The 21,777-nt window shown below is 31.5% G+C and overlaps 2 protein-coding genes across 3 annotated transcripts in view; one reads left to right on the top strand and one right to left on the bottom strand.

Moving 5' to 3' along the window:
• Positions 1–21,777, bottom strand: part of LOC126881536 (adenylate cyclase type 8) — a 1,218,021-nt gene that overhangs the window by 392,428 nt on the left and 803,816 nt on the right. The gene's annotated exons all lie outside the window — the stretch shown is intronic.
• LOC126881538 (vesicular glutamate transporter 1-like) lies at positions 2,635–4,340 on the top strand. Its single transcript, XM_050645868.1, has one exon. The coding sequence runs from the start codon at positions 2,670–2,672 to the stop codon at positions 4,104–4,106; it is 1,437 nt and encodes a 478-aa protein (XP_050501825.1). The 5' UTR covers positions 2,635–2,669; the 3' UTR covers positions 4,107–4,340.

Here is a 21,777-nt window from a genome sequence, read left to right as displayed (position 1 = left end):
GACGTTTAAAGGTATAAAGGTGGAAACTATCCATAATGGTAATGTAAATTATAAGTTAATACCGATAAAATCCCACCTTCAGTAGTTTCATTTCTTTTTATCTCACAACTTAATACATTTTCCATCTTTTGAGCTATTTTGCCGGTTATTAGCACGCTCATCACTGTATATAATTTTAAATTAGACATTATAAACGTCAGTAGAAAATACAGTTATTTGACATTAAAAGTGTTTTTGATCGTTTGAACTATTCATAGAAAACTTGCACTTTTACAAAATGGTTTTATTTTCAATAGTAAACCTTCTTTCCTTTCCTTCAAAAACTGTATCAAACTCCAATTTTAATAAACTGGTATATATAATTACAATGACATACGATAAATAATGTCATTAGAATATAATATTGTTATTTTTCTACAACCACTATTCAAAGTGCACTTTTCTGCACGGTTTTATGTTAGCAAACTTGATATTTTCTCACAGTATAAGATATTTGACATTAGTGTGCAGAAAAGTGACGTTTCTGTGCCGCAAAGTGACGTTTCTGTGCCGCAAAGTTCTTTTCTGCACAGTTGTCTACCTCATTCTGAGTAACGTTATATTCTGTTTACATCCGTGGTTAAACTTTAGACAAATATATAACCTATAGGACAATTATTATATTTAACTATAGCATAGAAACTAAATTATGGATGTTACAACTGTTTTATTTTACAATTTTATTCTTATTAAACATTTTATAATTATCAAATAACCAATAAGGATTTAGCAACCTGTGCAAGAGACGTCGAATGAAGTAGGTTTTGTGTAAATCCGTGACTGCATAAGTATAATGTCAATAATGTGTAATTGTTTAAATTTAAACAAATTAAGGCAGTGCATTAATTTTTTAACTGATTTCTGTGCAATTTATTTTGGTATAAGGAATTTAAATTGATTAGTAGGTATTAATTAAATACAGTTTAAAATTTATCACATAGGTACCTATTATAATTAATCGTCGTTTGGAAATTGTGATTTTTATTTTTAGGAAAAACTGTGCTTGTAGAAAAAGTATAGTGTGAAACACGTGCAGAAAGATAATTTCTCACTCGTTTGAATTGCGGCACTCGCTTGCGCTCGTACCGCAACTTTTCAAACTCGTGAGAAATTAGTATCTTTCTGCACTTGTTGCACAATATACTATTTCCTAACTAGTGCGGAAAGTGATACTTTCCCGCACGAGACTGTCGTTGACCCGCACGACGCGATAGCGGAGTTCGGGCAAGCAGTCGTGTGCGGGGAAGACACTTTCGACATGAGTTAGGAACAATATTTTTTCTAAGGACGTAGGTTTGGAAAAAAGCCACAAAAAATAGAGTCATATCAATTTTTATTTAGGAGTGAAAATACACAAATTAATTCTTTGACAAGGTTGTCAAAACCAAACTTTCAATATAATGGGTTACCACGACGACGACATTGGTTTCCATGACGACGATTTAAAACCATTGTAATTGTCTACTGATTTGACTTTTAAATATTATGTCAAAATAATTTTATTTCATCGAATTATTGAGTTAATTTCATTAAAACATGAACACAATAAGATACATTTGAAATAAATTAGTAAATAATATATAAATATTAAAAATGAATAACCATTTTCAATTTATAAATATTAGTTTATTGCATGTATTATAGTATAATATAAAGCCATATTAGAAGGTATTCTACTTTGCTTTCACGCACTCCGAGCCGAAAACTGCAACTTTCGGAAACGAAATGAGTGCGGGAAAGTGGCTGTTTAAGCACGGCCGTAGAAAAAATATTTTTCCTTCATTCCCCGACGACGAGCTGGCCAAATACCCAAGTAGGTGGAGGCCAATAAACTAAAGAAGAAGAAGAATATCCCTAAATATAACCATAAACGGAACCATATACGCTGTGAGCTCGTACGTAGGGGGGATATTTACAAATTCGCGAACGCCAGTAGTGACAAGTTTGTAAACGTTTACCGGAAATTTGACATAAATGTCAAAGTGATTAATTTAAAATTAAAATTAAAAACATTAATTATAAACAATATTAGTTGGTCAAAGCTGTGGTATATATTTTTACCTTAAATATACTTACGTTTTAAATACTGAATTTAAGTTTTTTTAATATTCCGTAATATCTAATTATAAATAATCTATTATAATCTTAGCGCCATCTACACGATTATTGTCAAAGTATCCTAAGTAAGAAATTGATATTTTATCAATAGAACGTCAAAATGATTAGAAAAATCTTTAAAAAATCGATTACAATTTAATTACTTTTTTGCGTTGTAAATATTAAGCGATAACAATTAAATAATAAATTTAAAAATTACCAGTAAAAGTTGAATTAGTAACCGCTAGGAGCGACACCAGCGAAGCTCACAGCGTATAGTTAAACTCTGTGATGTCACGGGTCGATTGAACTATTTTAAGATACAGAAGACTTTAAATTTGTACTTCTAATTTATTATGAGTTTCTGAAGCGTGAAATTTTGGAAATCTCATTTTTATACAAAACTGAACATTATTATGTAATAAAAAACGTGCAATCATGCTGTGAAGTCGGCTTTAAATTTAAGAATGTCAATTTTAATGTAATGTAGTAGAAACTGTCATTTTTGTCAAACTATTTCAATATTTTTTAAAATGCCTGATCCAGCACATCCATCCAGCTTACATATAACTATAGGGCGTAGTAAAATTCCTGTCCGTTTTTGGATAGGATTAATGGTTTTCTTTACGACGTACGTAAATTATGCAACGAGAGTTAATATGGCCATAGCAATCATCTCTATGACAAAGGGTAAATCAAAGAAGACTCCGGAGTGTCTACTAGACGAAATAACTACTTCGTCGTCTGCAACTCAGAAGGGTCTCCCAGATTATGGACCAAGATACGATTGGGATGAACACATTCAAGGAATAATACTTGGTAGCTACTTTTGGGGCTACACCATATTTTCATTACCTGCAGGAGCTGTTTCTGAGTTATGGGGTCCAGCAAGAGTTATATTTTGGACCACAATAGTATCGCTGATTTTAAATTCTGTCAGTGTTCCAGCAGCTCATGGTCATTATGGGTTGCTGATTGCCTGTAGATTTCTCATTGGAGCAGCAGGTGGATTGGTATATCCAGCTCTTCAGGTATTAATAGCAAAATGGGCCCCACCAGCCGAAAAGGGGCGGTTTGTAGCCGGTCTGATGGGCAATACTTTAGCAACATGTGTAACGTGGCCTTTAGTCGGTTGGGTTATTACCCAATGGGGTTGGAATTGGGGATTTCATGTTATTACTGTACAACTAGTTGTATTTTGTGTAGTTTTCTACTTTGTCTGTGCTAATAGCCCCGAGGAACACAAATTTATTTCCGAAGAGGAGGTTGCTTTTATCAAAGAAGCTCAGGGAGCAACAGTTACTAAGAAAAAACATGCACCTCCATACAAACAGATTTTCACGAGTTTTCCATTTTGGATGTTAAATATTTTACATTTCGGAAATTTGTGGGGACTCTATTTACAACTGCAGAGCGTACCCAAATTCATGGCAGAAGTTGTTGGTTTTAGTCTTAAAGAGGCAGGAGCATTAGGAGCTTTACCTCATCTAATGAGAATGATCTTTGGTACTGCGTATGGGTCGATTGGAGATTACTTAAAGAAGAATAAAGTAATGTCTCCAAAAGCTATAAGAAAATCATTTATTCTAGCCTCTCATATCATACCTGGAATATTGATGATATGTGTCATTTTTATGGGTTGCAATTGGGTGCCGTTAATAATTTTACTAACATTCAGTATGGCTATTAATGGAGCAGCTGTGTTAACCAATTTACAGAATCCTCAAGATCTAGCACCCAACTTTGCAGGATCTATTTTCGGAATTATCAGTTGTATAGGAGGTACCACTGGATTCTTAGTACCTGCGATTACAGGGGTATTTATTCAAAAACATAACGGATTGAAGGAATGGTCTTATACGTTCATACTCGGCGGATGCGTTTACATTGGTACTGGTATAATCTTTATCTTGTTTGGTAGTGTTGAGGAGCAATCGTGGAATAGGATTGCAGATACAGAAAATCATTAGAAAATCTAAAATCAGTAGTACAAAATGTTGATGTCGACTGGTTTTCTTTAATTGTGTAGACCTCTTTATATGGTTAAAATTATAGCTAGCATTAAATCAAAACTATTTTTGGTAAATTTAAACAGTTTCGGCTGATTGCTCTCTTGTTTGACAACGTATTTGTTAAATATTTTATAAAAATTTACATTGTAACTACATGTATGACTAATCACCAGGATAACAATAATGATTTTTTTTTATATTTCATTGGAAAATAAAAGAAATACATATATTCAAAAAGAACGGTCTAATCCTTTCTATAAATAGTTTTCTTTTATTTTATAATATTCAAAAATTAATTTTATTCTTTCTTGTATACCTCACAATTTATGTACGCACATATCTTTTTTGTTTTGTATATTTTATTTTAATAAAAAAAGCTTGGTTAAACAAAACAGGAAACGACCTGGATTAGTCTGAAGAGGCCAGGTCATTTGTATTCACTATAAATATACTATATATAAGTAGTGGGGTTCCTACGGTCTCCTCTGCATTCGTCTCAATACCCATTCGTTTTCGTCAATAGGTCTATCTGCCATAGACTGTTCTATGCCTTTCTTCCATGTTTCTGTAGGCCTTCGTCTTCTTCTATTTATGGGGGTGTAATTTAATACTCTTTTTGGCCATCTTTCCTCTGACATCCTCATAACATGAGCAATGACTATACCTACAATAGCAATTGCTTTGTATCTGTATGGTCAACCGTGGAATATAAACTCTTTTGTCCGTCGTCTTATTTCCTCATTTGGTATGTACGTGTACTAATCTAGATACCCTGCATGCTCTACGTAAGTAATCCATTTCCGCTACTTCTATATTTTTTCTTTCCTTTCCTGTGAGTTGCCATACAACAATCTGCTCCATAAGTTATAATAGGTTCCACAATTGTTCTGTAGACTGTTAACTTTGTGTTCAGCTTCACCTTGTTAGACCATAGTAGAACATTTAAAATACGAGTTGTTTTCCTTCCTTGCTGTATAGTCCCTTCTTCTGATATTATGCTTCCTAAATATCTATGTTCCTTACATTTCATTATGTTTCTTAACTCTAATACCAGATCTTCGGTTTCCTCTCCTATTCTCAAATATTCCGTTTTTTTCCATGTTCATACATAGGCCCATTTTTCATATTCGATCTGTAACTTTCTTAGCATATAATCCATATCATGTTCATCGTTGGCAAGAGTTACTATAAATAAATAAATAAATAAATAAAAATAAATGTCAGGTCGGCTAAAATCCACGAATAGCCAGGGAGGTAGTGTCAAATTTGACCGGAGCATTTTAGCATGGCTGGTTTCTTTTTATTTAGGTAGGTGTTTCAAAGCTTATTAACAAATGATGTGTCAGCTGGCCCAAAACCGGGGATTTTAGTCAAGAAAAGGTGAAACATGAAAGTTGATGGACCAACGCTACAGCTTAAATATCAAATATTTATATACGTTACTCAGAAAATTTAATGGACTTGCTTACTTGGCTCCTACGTTTCACTCAGAAGATCGGGGTTCAAATCCTGGCGCGGAAAATTCTTTTTGTTTTTTAAATTGACATTTTATTTTGAAAAATATTTATTTTTATAATACCACGTTTTTATTATTTATACGAGACAATATAAAAAAATCTGTATGTCTTTTATAGAATCGCAAACTAGGCATTTTTGGTCATAATATTATCTATGATTGATCTTGATAAGCAAATTTGTTGTACATGAACCCCTGAAGGTTCCTGAGTTGGTAAGACCAACAATCTAAGTGAACAGGGAGATATTATTTGTTATTTTTTGGACAAACTGTTTTTTCTTAATTTTATATGTTGTGGAACCGGAAGATACAACCCTAAATTTTCACTTTTCTATCACCAACCCCCATGTTTTAATAGCAATCTAAATGTTGTTCTGAAGCTATTTTCTTGTGGCATTTTTACAATTTTAACTATTTAGAATGGGAAATAAGCCACAATATTATTAAAAAATGATTTTTATTAACGTTTCGACGCCCAAATCGGGTGCCGTTGTCAAAATACAAAATACTATTAATATAAACAAAAATGTTGTTGCTTAGTAAAAAAATTCTTCTAATAATTTATTTAATTTGATTCATTTATATCGGCAATTCAGATACATATGATACATTTTAAAGTAGAAGACTTTAAAATGATATTGCCAATATTTATGAGTTGCTTATATATAAAAAAATAAATATAAACGTTAATAAAAATCATTTTTTAATAATATTGTGGCTTATTTCCCATTCTAAATAGTTAAAAAAGCAATCTAAATATTTCCCTATTCTCTATAGTAAATAAAAATGAATGTTTGTCTGTACCTATGTCCCTTATAGAATCGTAAACTATGCATTTGGTAGAAAAAAGTATAGGTACGCAATATTTTTTAGTATTTTTTGGCTTTCTGGTAATTTTAGGTATTAAACATTCAAACATTATTTAGTTTTAAGGCGGTACGAAGTTTGCCGGGTCAGCTAGTTAATAATAAAAAAGTATTCACTTTTTTAACTCTATTAATTATTAAGTATATTAAGTATAGATTATTAAGTATTAACTCCTTCCTGGGTTCATGTAAGTAAAAAAACTTTGCTTGAGGTCATCATATGATTAAATGCATAGTTTACGATTCTATAAGGGACATACCTACAGACAAAAATTCTTTTTTATATGTTATAGAGAACAGGGAAATAATTAGATTGCTATTAAAAAAATGGGGGTTGGTGATAGAAAAGTGAAAAATTAGGGTTGTATGTATCTTTTGGTTTGACATCACATAAAATTATGCAAAAAACAGTTTGTCTAAAAAGATAAAAAAATGTCGGGAGGGGGGTGGGGAGGCCAACCCCTTCTTTCACTTAGATTGGTCGTACTAACTCAGGAAGCTTCAGGGGTTCATGTACAACAATTTTCCTTATTAAGGTCAATCATAATATTTATGATCAAATGTATATATCCTATTTCATAAGTTCTATGCATAATTCTATAAAAGACATACAGATTTTTTTATATTGTCTCGTATAAATAATAAAAACGTGGTATTATAAAAATAAATATTTTTCAAAATAAAATGTCAATTTAAAAAACAAAAAGAATTATCCGCGCCAGGATTTGAACCCCGATCTCCTGAGTGAAAGGTAGGTGCTAAGTAAGCATGTCCATTTTAATGTTTTGACTAACGTATATAAATATTTGACATTTAGGCTGTAGCGTTGGTCCATCAACTTTCATGTTTTACCTTTTCTTGACTAAAATCCCCGGTTTTGCGCCAGCTGACACATTATTTGTTAATAAGCTTTGGAACACTTACCTAAATAAAAAGAAACCAGCCATGCTAAAATGCTCCGGTCAAATTTGACACTACCTCCCTGGCTAGAAGGGTTGCAACCCCACGAATTAAACGATACGTTGCTTAATTTTCTAAAATTAATTACAAAAATGTTTTTTAGGCTTGTTTTGGTTTAGGAAAATAGGAAAAAATAAAAACAAATATGACCAAAATTTTCCCAAAATTTTCATATATTTTGACAAACAAGTAGTTTTGTAAATCTAGTACATTAAGTAGTAAGATAAAAACATGTTACTGATTATGTAATGAGACACACCACCTGTGATATTTATTTAAACGTATACCACATTTAAAGCACTCGGGAATATGGAAAACGAAGAACAAGTTGGAAATTTACAATTTCGTCTAGTTTGATCATGATCATATATTGGCCAATGACCCATGTAACCGTCCGAACGTCTTTAGGTGGTACATAAGAGAATAGCCTAGATTTTTTTTCTTTTCCACCATCATTGATTCAACTAAATCCTTGAAAGACCCGACTCATTTTTATCGGTATTACCAGAGAACAATAACCACAAACGGTTATTGTTCTCTGGTAATACCAGACTAACAAAGACACTCTGCTATTTCCACTCGAAGATTAACTTCCCACATAACAATTTCATGTTCTTAGTAGATTCATAGAACATACTTTTCAGAAAAAGTATATACTTAGAATATGCGTAATTACCATTGCGAATGTGCAGAGCATATACTGAGTATATACTACATTACAGTACTTAAACGTTCTATGTATATACTTAGAATGTACTACCGCACTTCTTTTCAGTATATACCAAGAATATCCGTTTTAGAACATTCTAAGGAGGTGCTATAAACCTTCTATTTATATACTTAGAATGTACTATCGCACATATTTTTAGTATATGGGAAGAATATTCCAAGGAAGTGCTATATACCTTCTAGTTATATACTTAGAATGTACTATCGCACATATTTTTAGTATATGGGAAGAATATTCCAAGGATGTGCTGTATTTCTCAGAAGTATGTTTTCAACATCACCCAATCTCATCCTATAGGTTCTACCAAAGAATACTAACACACCCACTGGGTGTGTTAGTATTCTTTGGTTCTACCAATATATTATATTTACATATTCTAATTGCATATGAGAATGTAGTTATTACATTCTACAATATTACGTAAAAAGTAAGTATAAAATATATAAACTTTAGTTAGTTATATAGGTACCTATGTATAATAAATATTATATGGGTAAGTAGCCTATATATAAAATATAAGTAATATATTTAGTTATTATGTGCACATCAAAATAAAAATGCTGCTTATATAATTATATAATAGCCAAATATATTATATAATATATATATAAATTACTAAAATTTATAGGTATCTATATACATTATACATACTTTTACTTACTAGGTATTTAGGAAATATTAAAGTACCAATATGAATTTATTATTTTCAAACTGCTTTTTATGTTCTTAAAAATGTTTTAGTCCTTGTAGCTAGAAATACTTGGTCCTACCTAACAGCGTAGACATAAATGCATAACTGTACTGCAAACTATTTTCATATTTTGCTCTTTTGTTACCTACCCCCTTCCCTTGTGCAGGTATAAAATGCAATGCAAGGGTCAGAATGACAATGAATGGCCGTTTCCGGATTCCCGAAAATTATAGGTAAAAATACTTATGGTATAAACTCGAATCAAAATGGTATATTCATTTCAACTGAAAACGAAACGAGAATTTCTCATTTTTCTTCAATAGAATTAAGTTTTAAACTTTTTACCATACAATTAAAACGGTTTAAAAAATGAATTAGATAGTTCACTAGTACCTACCAAAATACATAAATTTGATTAATTATTCTTAACGCGAAGTTGATAATCTATAGGCTAACATTATTCTTCTTCCTATAGGTACATACAGTATATTCTTTTTAAGATATTTTAAAAGTATATACAAGTATGTGTTAAGCATATACTTTTGCATATACTTACGCATATACTAAGAATATTCGATTAAGGTATATTCTAAGAATAAACTTTTACGAACATTCCGAGATACTACGTACCCGAATGTGCTCAGTATATTCGGTGCAAGAATATTCTTTGAGGCACATGCAAAGAACATGAAATTTAGAATGTTTTTTATGGTACATGCTATGCTTGTACTACGCATATACTAAAAAGGATATACTTCGACGAATGTTGGTAGGATATGCTTAGAACATGATGCGAACATCATTGTTATGTGGGTTGAGACATTTCCTTTCCTCTTTCGTTGTGGGGCATATACTAGTTCGCTCCGGCGGTCAGCCAGATTTTAATTCCCTACAGAAAAGGGGCATAAGTAAATTCGCTCCGGCCATATATTTCTTAGAAAAGATAGTTTAAAAATGCCTTTACTGGGTACACAATGAATAATAATGAATAGTCAGGGTCAACGTATATAGACAATGTTTCCTTCATAAAGCAGGTACTTTGATACATTTTATTAATTAAATTTTTAATAAATATTTCTCAAACTTTGTATTTATCTAAATATAAAACTGCTTCTTACTTAAAATTATATTTTCTACAAACGTGTTAAAAATGCAATTTTTAGCACTCCATAGGAGCGTTAAAAATGCTACTTTAAAGCACTAATGCTTTAAAAATTTTAAGGCGCTGCAGTTAAAAGTGAATTGTCAAATTGTGAAACGTCAAAGAAATATTTATATTTCATTTATTATTTGATAATATATTAATATATTTTTCAAATTGGGCTCTGTACCGCCATTCCTTATTACATTACGAATACGTGTGCCAAATATCTGGAAAAAATATTCAAAATTTCAGCCGCAATCTTGGAACGCGTTTTGGCTACCTGTTGATCGCTACTGTTTCCTCTTAAAAGCACACGTTTAAGAGGAAACAGTAGCGATCAACAGGTAGCAAAAACGCGTTCCAAGATTGCGGCTGTAATTTTGAATATTTTTTCGAGATATTTGGCACACGTATTCGTAATATAATAAAGAATGGCGGTACAGAGCCAATTTGAAAAATATATTAATATGTGGAAATTACTCTGTAATTAAATACAATATTAAAAAAACGAGCCTGTACCGCCATTAAGAAGAACAAAAAAATACACTTTCTTCGAATAAACTTTTTTATCCGATGCCTAGATTTTGTGTCATTTTGGAACTACTAAAATTTTTTATTTCATTAGTAGTTCCAAAATGACACAAAATCTAGGCATCGGATAAAAAAGTTTATTTGAAGAAAGTGTATTTTTTTGTTTTTCTTAATGGCGGTACAGGCTCGTTTTTTTAAAATTGTATTTAATTACAGAGTAATTTCCACATATTAATATATTTTTCAAATTAGGCTTTGTACCGCCATTCTTTATTATATTACGAATACGTGTGCCAAATATCTCGAAAAAATATTCAAAATTACAGCCGCAATCTTGGAACGCGTTTTCGCTACCTGTTGATCGCTACTGTTTCACCTTAAGGCACGCATGTGAAAGTTTGCAGAATGAGCGATAGCGAGTTCTGCAATTCACATGAGTGCCTTAAAAATGTACTTTTTAACACGCATATCATACAATATTTTTTCTACAAACGTAATTACAGGACAATATCTACAAAAATTTTTACTTGAACTTGACTGACATTACATTTTTATATTTTTTAGACATTACATCAAAATTGCCTATACGGTCAATACGAACTGCAGTGCCATAAAATTTTTAAAGCACTAGTGCCTTAAAGTAGCATTTTTAACGCTCGTATGGAGTGCTAAAAATTGCATTTTTAACACGGTTGTAGAAAAAACAAGTTTATGTAACGGTATAATATTTTCGCTAAGAATTTTTAGACATTCCCCTAGAGTGTAGACAACCAGTTCTACCTTTTACGGGTCATAGGTTTAATGGTTTCAGCAAAAAACAAAAATATTGTATTTTATAAATTCATAACGTTTGTAGAAAAAATATTGTATGATATACGTGTTAAAAAGTACATTTTTAAGGCGTGCCCTAAAATTGTACTTTTAACACTTATATCATAAATAACTATTAAAATTATAACCATATTATCACTAAAGTATTACGATGTTAGGGCTCATATTCCCTTGATCAATATTTGATTGGGTTTTTAGGTATAAGAAATTGCAAGTGATATACCTATTACTTTGAAAAGATTGGTAATTAGTAGTCACTTGAAATTCTATGATTAGATAGAGGGGTGGTGCAAATTTCATCATTATTTCTTAGTTGCGGTTTGAATGTCTTTAGTTCATGATGGAGAAATCTGAAATAAGTGAAATGGGAATTTATTTATTGACAATTACAAGTATAACTTCCATAAAATTCTTGCTAATAATATCAAATATTGGCAGTGTGTAATAAGAAGTTGCAAAGCATTTGTTAAAACTTTAAATGTTTGTAACAGTATAGTTGAATATAGTAACGACGACACCCATGAAAGTTGATCAAAAACAGCGTTAAACTGGTAAAAATTAAGTAATTGTGTTAAGCGGCAGGCAATGGACGATTTGTGTGAAAAACAATTGAAATTTATACATAGAGAAAATAAAGAAACTGTATTTTTGCTTAACAAAATACTTATTTTTTCAGTTATTTGAGAAAAACCGCACGAAAACGTGTTTTTTTTTTCCACAAAAATTAACGATTTTTACTTGCGCTAGTAACTCGAAAAGTATTGCCTTGGTTAAAAAAACTCTCTAGAACAAAAGTCTAGAGTTAGTCAATTTATCCATTTTGGACTTATTTCATAAGTATGTTTTCTCACCCATAAGAAGGGGTGGCTTTCACCCCCCAAGTGACAGCAACCAACGGCACAAGTCCAACTTTGAAGTGAAGAGTAAGCAGAACCTAAAACCAAATTTTCAAGCAAATCCGTCGTAACGCAAAAAATTACTCTCCAAAACGGTCATTTATTGGGCTAAATCTAAATAATCTAACTCCACTGCTCTATATTTATATAAATATGGAACAACCAATATTTTATACAATTTCTATATAAAATATAAAAGTCACAGTACCAATCTTGCCGATATTAATTTTCCTAGAACTTAATATATAATTACTTAATCCGCTTAACAATGGGAGCGAACTAGGTTATGGTTTTCGGAGCGAACTAGTGTGTAATTAAGAGAGTTTTTTGACCTTGGGAGCGAACTAGTGTGCTCCGTCGTGTGTTCGTCAATAAAAAGCAATATGAGGATAATTTGGTAATCATTTCGCAAGGAAAGTACAATACGGTAGTCAGTAATCGTATGAACGAGGTCCTAAAACAAGAAATTCAGCAATAGGGAGAGGTAAAGTATTTCAGATACGTGGATAACTGTGAATAACTGGTGCCATGCGTACATTTCCTCCAACAGCTATGGGGGCTGTATTAGGCCTGCCTCCCAAGGAGAGGCAAGATTAGGAGCTTACAGATTAAGAACATCAATCACTGAAAGTTTGCAATGAAGGAACAGATTATGTAAATATAACAAAGACTGTGAAGAAGGGCATATTAAATGCGGAACCAGATCACATGACAGAAATATATCTATTGCAGACAGAAATGTATGGAGTAATAAGGAGTACCAAAATCAACAAGGTCAGATCTGATAAAAGAACGGATCCAAGACAAGAGAGGGTGTGGGGGCAGCAATATACTTCAAAAATCCAAGAATTAGCAAAAACTTTGCCTTGAGGAGAAATTTGACCATTAGGAAAAGGCTGCAGTACGTAGTGCGGTAGAGGGATGGATTCGAAAAACCTATGACGAATATTCGGAGAAAATCCCAAAATAAATACATGAGAAAATCTTCATTGGTGGAACAAGCACAAAAGAACAGAAGACCTGCTCCATATGGGCAGAAACAAAATAAGAAAAGTAACAGGAATATTGGCCGGGCATGCACCAGTAAGAGAATTCCTGAATAAAACAAATATTTACAATGAATACTTTAACTGCACACTATGTGACAATGAATCAGATATTTTAAAATTAAATGTGTATTATGCGATGGCAAAGCGCTGGATTGCAAAAGACAAATATTATATGGGCAACCAAGAGGAGACCCTGCTATATTCATGACACACCATGCAATAGACCTGTACAAACTTATACGTGGTATAAACATTCTTAGTTTAGAAAGCCACTGCGCATCCGCTAGGAAAAATATTCTGATTCGGATTTTTTGCACAATCTTACTCAAAATGGACTCCTTTCAACAAATTTGCATGTTGCCAGGACCAAAAGATGGTCAAAAAATTTTTAAACGTTTTTTTTTTTGTTTTTTTCCTAAAATTATTTTTTTTGCATGGAAAAAAGTTTTTTTTAGGTTTTCTGGATCATTCCAAACAGAAAAGGTCTTTAGTGACTTTTCTCTAAAAATGATAGTTTTTGACATATAAGCGATAAAAAATTGAAAAATTGCGAAATCGACTATTTTTAACCCTCAAAAACTATGTGAAAAACTAAAAATTTGAATGTTGCCAAGGTAGGCAGATATTCTTTAAACATAGATTGATGAAATCCCGAAGAGTTTTTGCAATACAATATTCAAAATTCTTTTTGTAAAAAAACTGTTTTTTAAGTGCTAATCAAGCGTGCGCGACACTATTTTCCACCGACAGTATGGTGCAAATGAAAGGAATAAATTCGTTATTTCGTAAACCGGCGACTTTAAGGAAAAATCCCGAGACAGGTCGATTTTTATTTTTAAGTTAAGATATTGTGGCATATATGGTATACTAGTGACGTCATCCGTCTGGGCGTGATGACGTAATCGATGATTTTTTTAAATGAGAATAGGGGTCGTGTGGTAGCTCATTTGAAAGGTTCTTAAATTCTCTATTCAGTAATGTAAACATTTACATAATTATTTATACAGGGTGTCCTTCTACTTCTTGTTTTGTCAAATAATTTAATTTAATAAAAATTTTTTGGACACCCTGTATAAATAATTATGCAAATGTTTATATTACTGAATAGAGAATTGAAGAACCTTTCAAATGAGCTAGCACACATCCCCTATTCTTATTTAAAAAAATCATCGATTATGTCATCACGTCCAGATGGATGACGTCACTAGTATACCATATATGCCACAATATCATAACTTAAAAAATAAAAATCGACCTGTTTCGGGATTTTTCCTTAAAGTCACCGGTTTATGAAATAACGAATTTATTCCTTTCATTCACCATACTGTCGGCGGAAAATAGTGTCGTGCACGCTTGATTAGCAATTAAAAAACAAAGGAGTTTTGAATATTTTATTGCAAAAAACTCTTCGGGATTTCATCAATCGATGTTTAAAGAATATCTACCTACCTTGGCAACATTCAAATTTTCAGTTGTTCACATAGTTTTTGAGGGTTAAAAATGGCCGATTTCGCAATTTTTCAATTTTTAATCGCTTATATGTCAAAAACTATCATATTTAGAGAAAAGTTACTAAAGACCTTTTCTGTTTGGAATGATCCAAAAAACCTAAAAAAAACTTTTTTCTATACAAAAAAAAATAATTTTAGGAAAAAAACAAAAAAAAAACGTTTAAAAAATTTTTGACCACCTTTTGGTCCTGTCAACATGCAAATTTGTTAAAAGGAGTCCTTTTTGAGTAAGATTGTGCAAAAAATCCGAATCAGAATATTTTTCCTAGCGGATGCGCAGTGGCTTTCTGGACTATCTAGACTGAGTGTAGATGGCACTTCATTAAATATGATGTACATTAAATATATGTAAAAAATATTACAAACTGACCACAGTGCCCACTGTTTCCCACGCTCCCCTTCCTTCCTAGCAACTGACAATTATTGTACTTATATTTTTCATTTGTTTATTGGCAATAACTGTATCGATTTATCTACTTGTTCATTGAATAAATTTCTGGTGAAACTTTTTATTTAAGCTACGGCTATGGTTTAATAAGACAACATGGCACTTTATGAGAGCGATAAATAAACGGATAGTAGCCATTTCTGATGTCATAATCGATTTATAACACTTTAAAAATAATTTTTCCACCTACCTCTACCGAAAGTATACTTTTCCAGACCTGATTGTAGGGAGCAAAGTTGTACTTTTCCTCCCTAGGGAGGAAAATATTTTTCCTCCCTAGGGAGGAAAAGTAAAAGTGACGTCATGGTATTTCATTCATGAAATATAACTTATTGAAGCCCTGTACAATATCTAATTTCTATTACGAAGTATCTATACATTTTAACGTTTATTTATAAAACACCCTGTATTTTGCAGAATGGTAAAAAACAGTAAATTGTTATTTTAATTTAACAATGTTTACATTAATAATTTGACTTATATTTGACAGTTGACAGTTATATTGTACATACTTGTTAGTTTTAGTTCTAATAAATTTTGTTGGTTAGTTACATAAATAAATTAAGTAAAAATGAAAAAATGACTTGTTATTTGAGGAAGGTGGAAAAACCATATGTATAACATGGGAGTAAAGTGTCTTTTCCTCCCTTGAATGATTACTGCCCTCCGCTACGCGTCGGGCAGTAAACTTCATTCTCGGGAGGAAAAGTTACACTTTCCTCCCTTGTTATACAAATAGCTATTTATTTGCTGCTGGCTATAAATGCCTATATTAGATCGTATTTCTTTATTTTTACGTGTATGTAGTGGTCTTTTCTGAATCAAAATACACTAAAAGAGGACGGAAAATAGACAGAGAAGTCAAAAATGGAATTTGGATTTATCATATTCTTCACCATTTTGATACTCTAACTTTTCATTAATACAGCGTTGTCCTAGGCATCATAGGGGAAACTTTTTTATTCTTAGTTTTATGAAAAAAAGTTATTCTTTATAAAAAGTTGTGCATGATCTAAAACTTAAAATACAACCATCAGTTATCAATTTTTTTAAGCCGTATACGAGGCATGTCAAAAAATATGAATTTTACTCAAGAGCAACCCAAGTAGCACCGAACGGGTTTATTAAGTATTTTAAGGATGCTTTAGAACTGTAGAATAAAACTAAAATTAAAACTATTTGGTTTTTAAGTAAACCTTAAGGTTGTAATAGGTTGTTGATAGCTTTCAGCATAAAAGGGCCCACTCTGAAAGAGGTCAATAAAACCAAAAATAAAAACCTTCTTAAAACTTTGTTTTCTTAAGCAACTGGTTTTAAAGCTGCTGTGAAGGTGCTTTTAAAACCATGTTAAAAGACACTTTAAGTGCAGACAGTTTTATAGCAAACTTAAAAAGGTTTCGTAAATGGAGACTTTTAAAGACGATTTACCATATTAAATGATTCTTTAAACCCATATACTCCATATAGGCCAACAAATTTTTACATGTGTTATGATAGGTACATACGCATTTGTAATCATAAAATAATAAAAAGTACTTGGTTATTTCGGACTGTCAAGGCAGAAAAACACTTGCGCACCCAACTTTATTGATAATGTTAACAAAAGGAGGTCTAAATAACTCACGCGCCCTAAAATTTCTGACTTTTGGCGATTAAAGAATAAAAATAATAAAAAAATTTAAATCCGAAAAATATTAATTTGAAAGAAAATTAATTTTATCTACAATTTTAATGGTTAAATGTTAAAATAAATCGAATTTATGTCTTTAAGTCGCTTACTTATAATTTTTTGTAAGCCTTATATCGTAATCTATCATGGCTTTCAGCATCTCCAGAAAGCAATATGGCCGAAATCCAAATAAAACTATTTGGTCTATCGACAGAGAATTAATAAGATCAAATGGTTTTATTTTATACCTTGCCAAGAGCATATATCCTACATAAAAGCAAGGTTGCCTTGGTATTAAAACAGTTTAGTTTTAATGCTGCTGTCAATAATGCCACTCGGTTTTAATGTGAATCTAACCAAAAATCGAGGCGTCATAGTGCTGTGTGTGTTGTATTTTTCTTTTAAAATGACCAGTTTGTTTATATTTTAAGTACTTGCGACATATTTCTTCCATACTAACTGTAATTCCACTTTTTACAACACACTACACCACTGATTCGCTCTAAAACAAATAACCGACCATTTTGGACATGAAAGAAGAGGGGATGGGTTTAGTTTTAGTGTTTCTAATAAGAAGCATAGTTTAGTCTATACGATAACCAAATTGATTCAGTTAAGAGCGTTTGGTTTTAATATAGCCTATTAATAATTGCTTTTAAGAAAGCAACTTTAAAGACAACTACAAAAATAGTTTTAAGGCATATGTTTTACTGACATAATAGTCTTGAGATCAAGTAGTTTTAATAATAGGTTTTATTAGTCATATTAGGAGAATCTTTAAAATTGCTTTAAAACTAAAAGGTAACAAACAAGAATCTAATTAAACCAAACAGTCCGGAAGTTCTTTATAAAACTGATTAGTTTTAAAGTGAACTGAGAACAAACCATTTTAAAACTACAATAAGACAAAATATCTATTAAGATTAATTAGTCTTATTTGATACTCTTATTAGATACTTTAAAACTAGTGACAAATGCTTAACAGTTTTAAAGTTCTGGCAGTATATCTACAAGGTAACTTTAAAACCATTATCTTCTTATTTGCCACAATAAAACCTTTATAAACCTAAAATAAAACTAAAATGTTTTTATTGCCTTTTGGGAAAGTAGCTTTATTTTTCACGATATTGAAAATTGTTATAATGAAAAGTTGTTTGGAATTAAGAACTATATTTTAATATGCAATTTCATCCTTCCAATTGAAAAAAAATTGAATTTTCTTATGGATAACCAACATTATTTTCAGTTATTTCAATTATGATTACTCTTTTATTATTAATTTTACGAAAAAAATGTATACTTTGTAAAAGGTTCTGCATGGTCAAAAGTCTTAAATACAACCATCTAATATCAAATTTAATCAATTTTATACGAGGTATGTCAAAAAATATGAATTTCGATCAAGAATAAAGTACCTTTATAGTTCAGAATATTTCAATAAGAAGGATGTATTTACATATTGAAACATGTATAAAAGAAACTTTTATTTTTGTAACGCAAGTATTAGCACATTTGTGGTATACTTACTATTCTATTTTGTCACCTTTTTTTGTAATAGGACAAATAAGAGCTCTATTCCATTGCTTTGACATTTCTTCTGACATTTTGACATTTTTTGAAAAACTGCTGACGTTATTTCTTTTCGAATTTCTTCGCCTTCCTTAAAAATCTCTCCTGGGTTACCATTCTCTCTCGCTCTTTCTCCAAATTATTATTTAGGTCTCATATTTTTTCTTTAACTTCATTGAGAGTTTATTCCTCGCATGTTTCTTCTTCATCTTCTTGCTAATTCTCATTTTTCTCTAGTTCGTCTTGTTGGTCTGTATTTACCAGATAATTGTTCTGTTGTTAAGGTTAAGTGCCCAAAATTCGTCCCCTGTCCTAAATTCGTCCTCCACTGTAACTTCTATTGACAGTACTGCAACCTTGTGAGAGAGTAGGGAAACTCTTCAAAACGATTCAGTTTATTAGTGGCAGTGGCGTACATTCTTTGTTCTGTTCATTTACTCTTTGGTTTTTCATAAAAAATAGTTTTTGTAGTAGCTCGCTACAGTGTGCAGTAAATTTTAAATACTTATATAACTGGCGAAGCGTCTATGTAACCACTGTTACCATTAGTAACAGTTAAAAATCTTACAAATAAATATTGTGTGACTACTGTGAAATAATCCTATTTATATTTTTACAAAAAAATAGAATACATACCAGTTATAATCAACAATATCCAAGTACCATATGCAGATACTGCTAAGTATTTCGGTATAACATTAGATGCAAAACTACGCTGGAAGGTGCACGTTAAGAAAAAAAGGGAAGAACTAAATATAAGATATAAAAAAATGTATTGGCTAATTGGAAGAAACTCCACATTGTCGATGCATAATAAGTTACTAATTTACAAACAAATATTGAGACCTGTATGGACTTATGGATGCCCACTGTGGGGGTGTACTAGACCAAGTAATATAACAGTAATACAAAGATTTCAGAACAAAATACTAAGAAATATTGTAGATGCTCCTTGGTATGTTACAAACAGTGATCTCCATAAGGACCTAGGAATGGAAACTGTGGATTCAATCATTAAGAAGATGGCAGGAAGTCACGAGCAACGACTTCATATGCACGAGAATATTGAGGCAATCCAGCTCCTCGATACCACTGGGCAAGTTAGAAGACTGAAGAGGACAAAGCCTTATGAACTAGTTTAAGTGATAGGTGATAGTGAAAAGCAGAGCATAGTGCTTGTGCGCTTTAGTGTGTATGCTAGAATAGTGCACTATCTTGTTAGGTTAGATAAGAGACCCTATGGGGTAAGCTCTTAATTTTAAGAAACATTAATAATTTAGGTTAGATTAAAATTGCTCATTGGTCAAGTATGACCAGATTGTAAGTGTAATAATCATCATCGTAGTGACGATTATGGAAAAAAAATTTTACCAATAAAAATATATTATGTGTTAATAATAGTACCTAATTCAGTAAATAGCCAACTACTCGTAGACACACGAAAATATTAGCGAGTTTATGTGGCTCAGTTGCACTTTATTATACATTGTTACCACTTTCGGTTATGATTATAATATGAAGGGATCCTCGCTGTCGGTCGGGACCGGCTAGTGGGTGAAAATTTTAAAGGAGCGACGGCTTGGGTGCGCTGTTTATATCAGTAGGCCTGTTACCAGTTTTTGATTGAGTTACAGTAACTATTACAGTGTGCGTGCAATTAACCATGGATGAGTGTCACTGCGTAATCGTTCAACTACTTGAAAAGTAATTCTCCTTGTATAATTTAAAAAAAAAATGAAATTATTACAAATGGAAGACCTATTTTAAACAATTGTGTGAAAATATTCTATTTATGTTTTTACCAATAAAAATATGTTAGGTATGTTTTAATTTATTTATTTATTTATTTATAAAAATCCAAACAGGTCCTAAAACCTTTTTACATGGACAGTTATAATCATAAACTTTATATAACAAATATAACTAATATATACAGTCATTAGCACAACTATTGATAGGCAGATATAGAAGACTTTAACACAAAAACAGCTAGACTAATGATATCTATTATCCATCTACTAGTTTAAAGTGCTCTTGCACTATATGTCTATAGCAACCAACTGACATTGTAAAATCAATGTTTTTTACTAAATTTATATTGTTCGCTAGTTTCAACATGGCCTCTAGAGGAGAGCAAACAGATGTTCTTATTTTTCCAAACAACAACTGATATCTCGTTGCTTTTCGAGGAACATTAAATGGTATCCGCATTCGTAAATCAATTGTACCTGAAATATTATTAATTATTTTATATAAAATCATTGCCATTACAAATTTGCGCCTACTAGTCAAAGACAAAACTTCAAATTCTTCCCTTAGCATGGTTGATCTTATGGTTCCATAATCAGGCCATCGATGATGTTTTTTGAAATACAAATAACGAAGAAACTTATTCTGAACTTTTTCTAGTGCCTCTAAATGTACTTGAGGTTGTTGTCCCCAAATAATAGAACCAAATTCTAATATTGGTCTAACTAAAGTATTATATAATATTTTTATTCCCTTAATACTAGTAAAATCGCAAGTTTGTCGACATATAAAACCCAGCATACGGTTCGCTCGTTTTGCAGCTTTACCAATATGTGTAGCAAATGACAGTTGATTATTATAAATCAAACCCAAATCCTTGACCTCACTGGTCCTTTTTTAAACATTCAGTCCTATTAAATAATCAAATACTATTGGTTCTCTTTTACGGGTAATAGACATAACGTAGCACTTATTTATATTGAATTTGATTTTATTATTGTCACCCCATAATAATATGTTCTCAATATCCCTTTGAATCATTACGCAATCCCTAACAGTTTGAATTATTTTGAATAACTTAAAATCATCTGCAAATAATAAGTAATCTGAATACTGGATGACGTTTGCTAAATCATTTATAAACATTAAGAGCAAAAGTGGTCCAAGATTAGACCCTTGTGGTACTCCCGAGTTAGCCTTAAATTTACCAGAAGTATTTCCATTGTGTTTTACAACAAAACTCCTATTCTGCAAATAACTTTTAAATAACTTTATTAAATTATCAGATAAGCCAAAATTACATAACTTTCTTAAAAGAACATCGTGTTTTACTTTATCAAAGGCTTTTTCGAAATCCGTATACACTACATCCAATTGCAATTGTTTTTCTAACGCATTGTTTGCAGACTCGGTGAATGAAATAAAACTTGTGTTTATCGAGCGACCCGACATAAAACCATGTTGATGAT

The sequence above is a fragment of the Diabrotica virgifera genome, chromosome 3, assembly GCF_917563875.1.
Source record: "Diabrotica virgifera virgifera chromosome 3, PGI_DIABVI_V3a".
Classification (NCBI taxonomy): domain Eukaryota; kingdom Metazoa; phylum Arthropoda; class Insecta; order Coleoptera; family Chrysomelidae; genus Diabrotica; species Diabrotica virgifera.
Note: the sequence above shows the minus strand (reverse complement) of the source record. Positions and strands in the feature narration are given on the sequence as shown.

Bases quoted from the DNA above. Each gene is read 5' to 3' on its own strand.
- LOC126881538 (XM_050645868.1), top strand. From the start codon at position 2,670: ATGCCTGATCCAGCACATCCATCCAGCTTACATATAACTATAGGGCGT.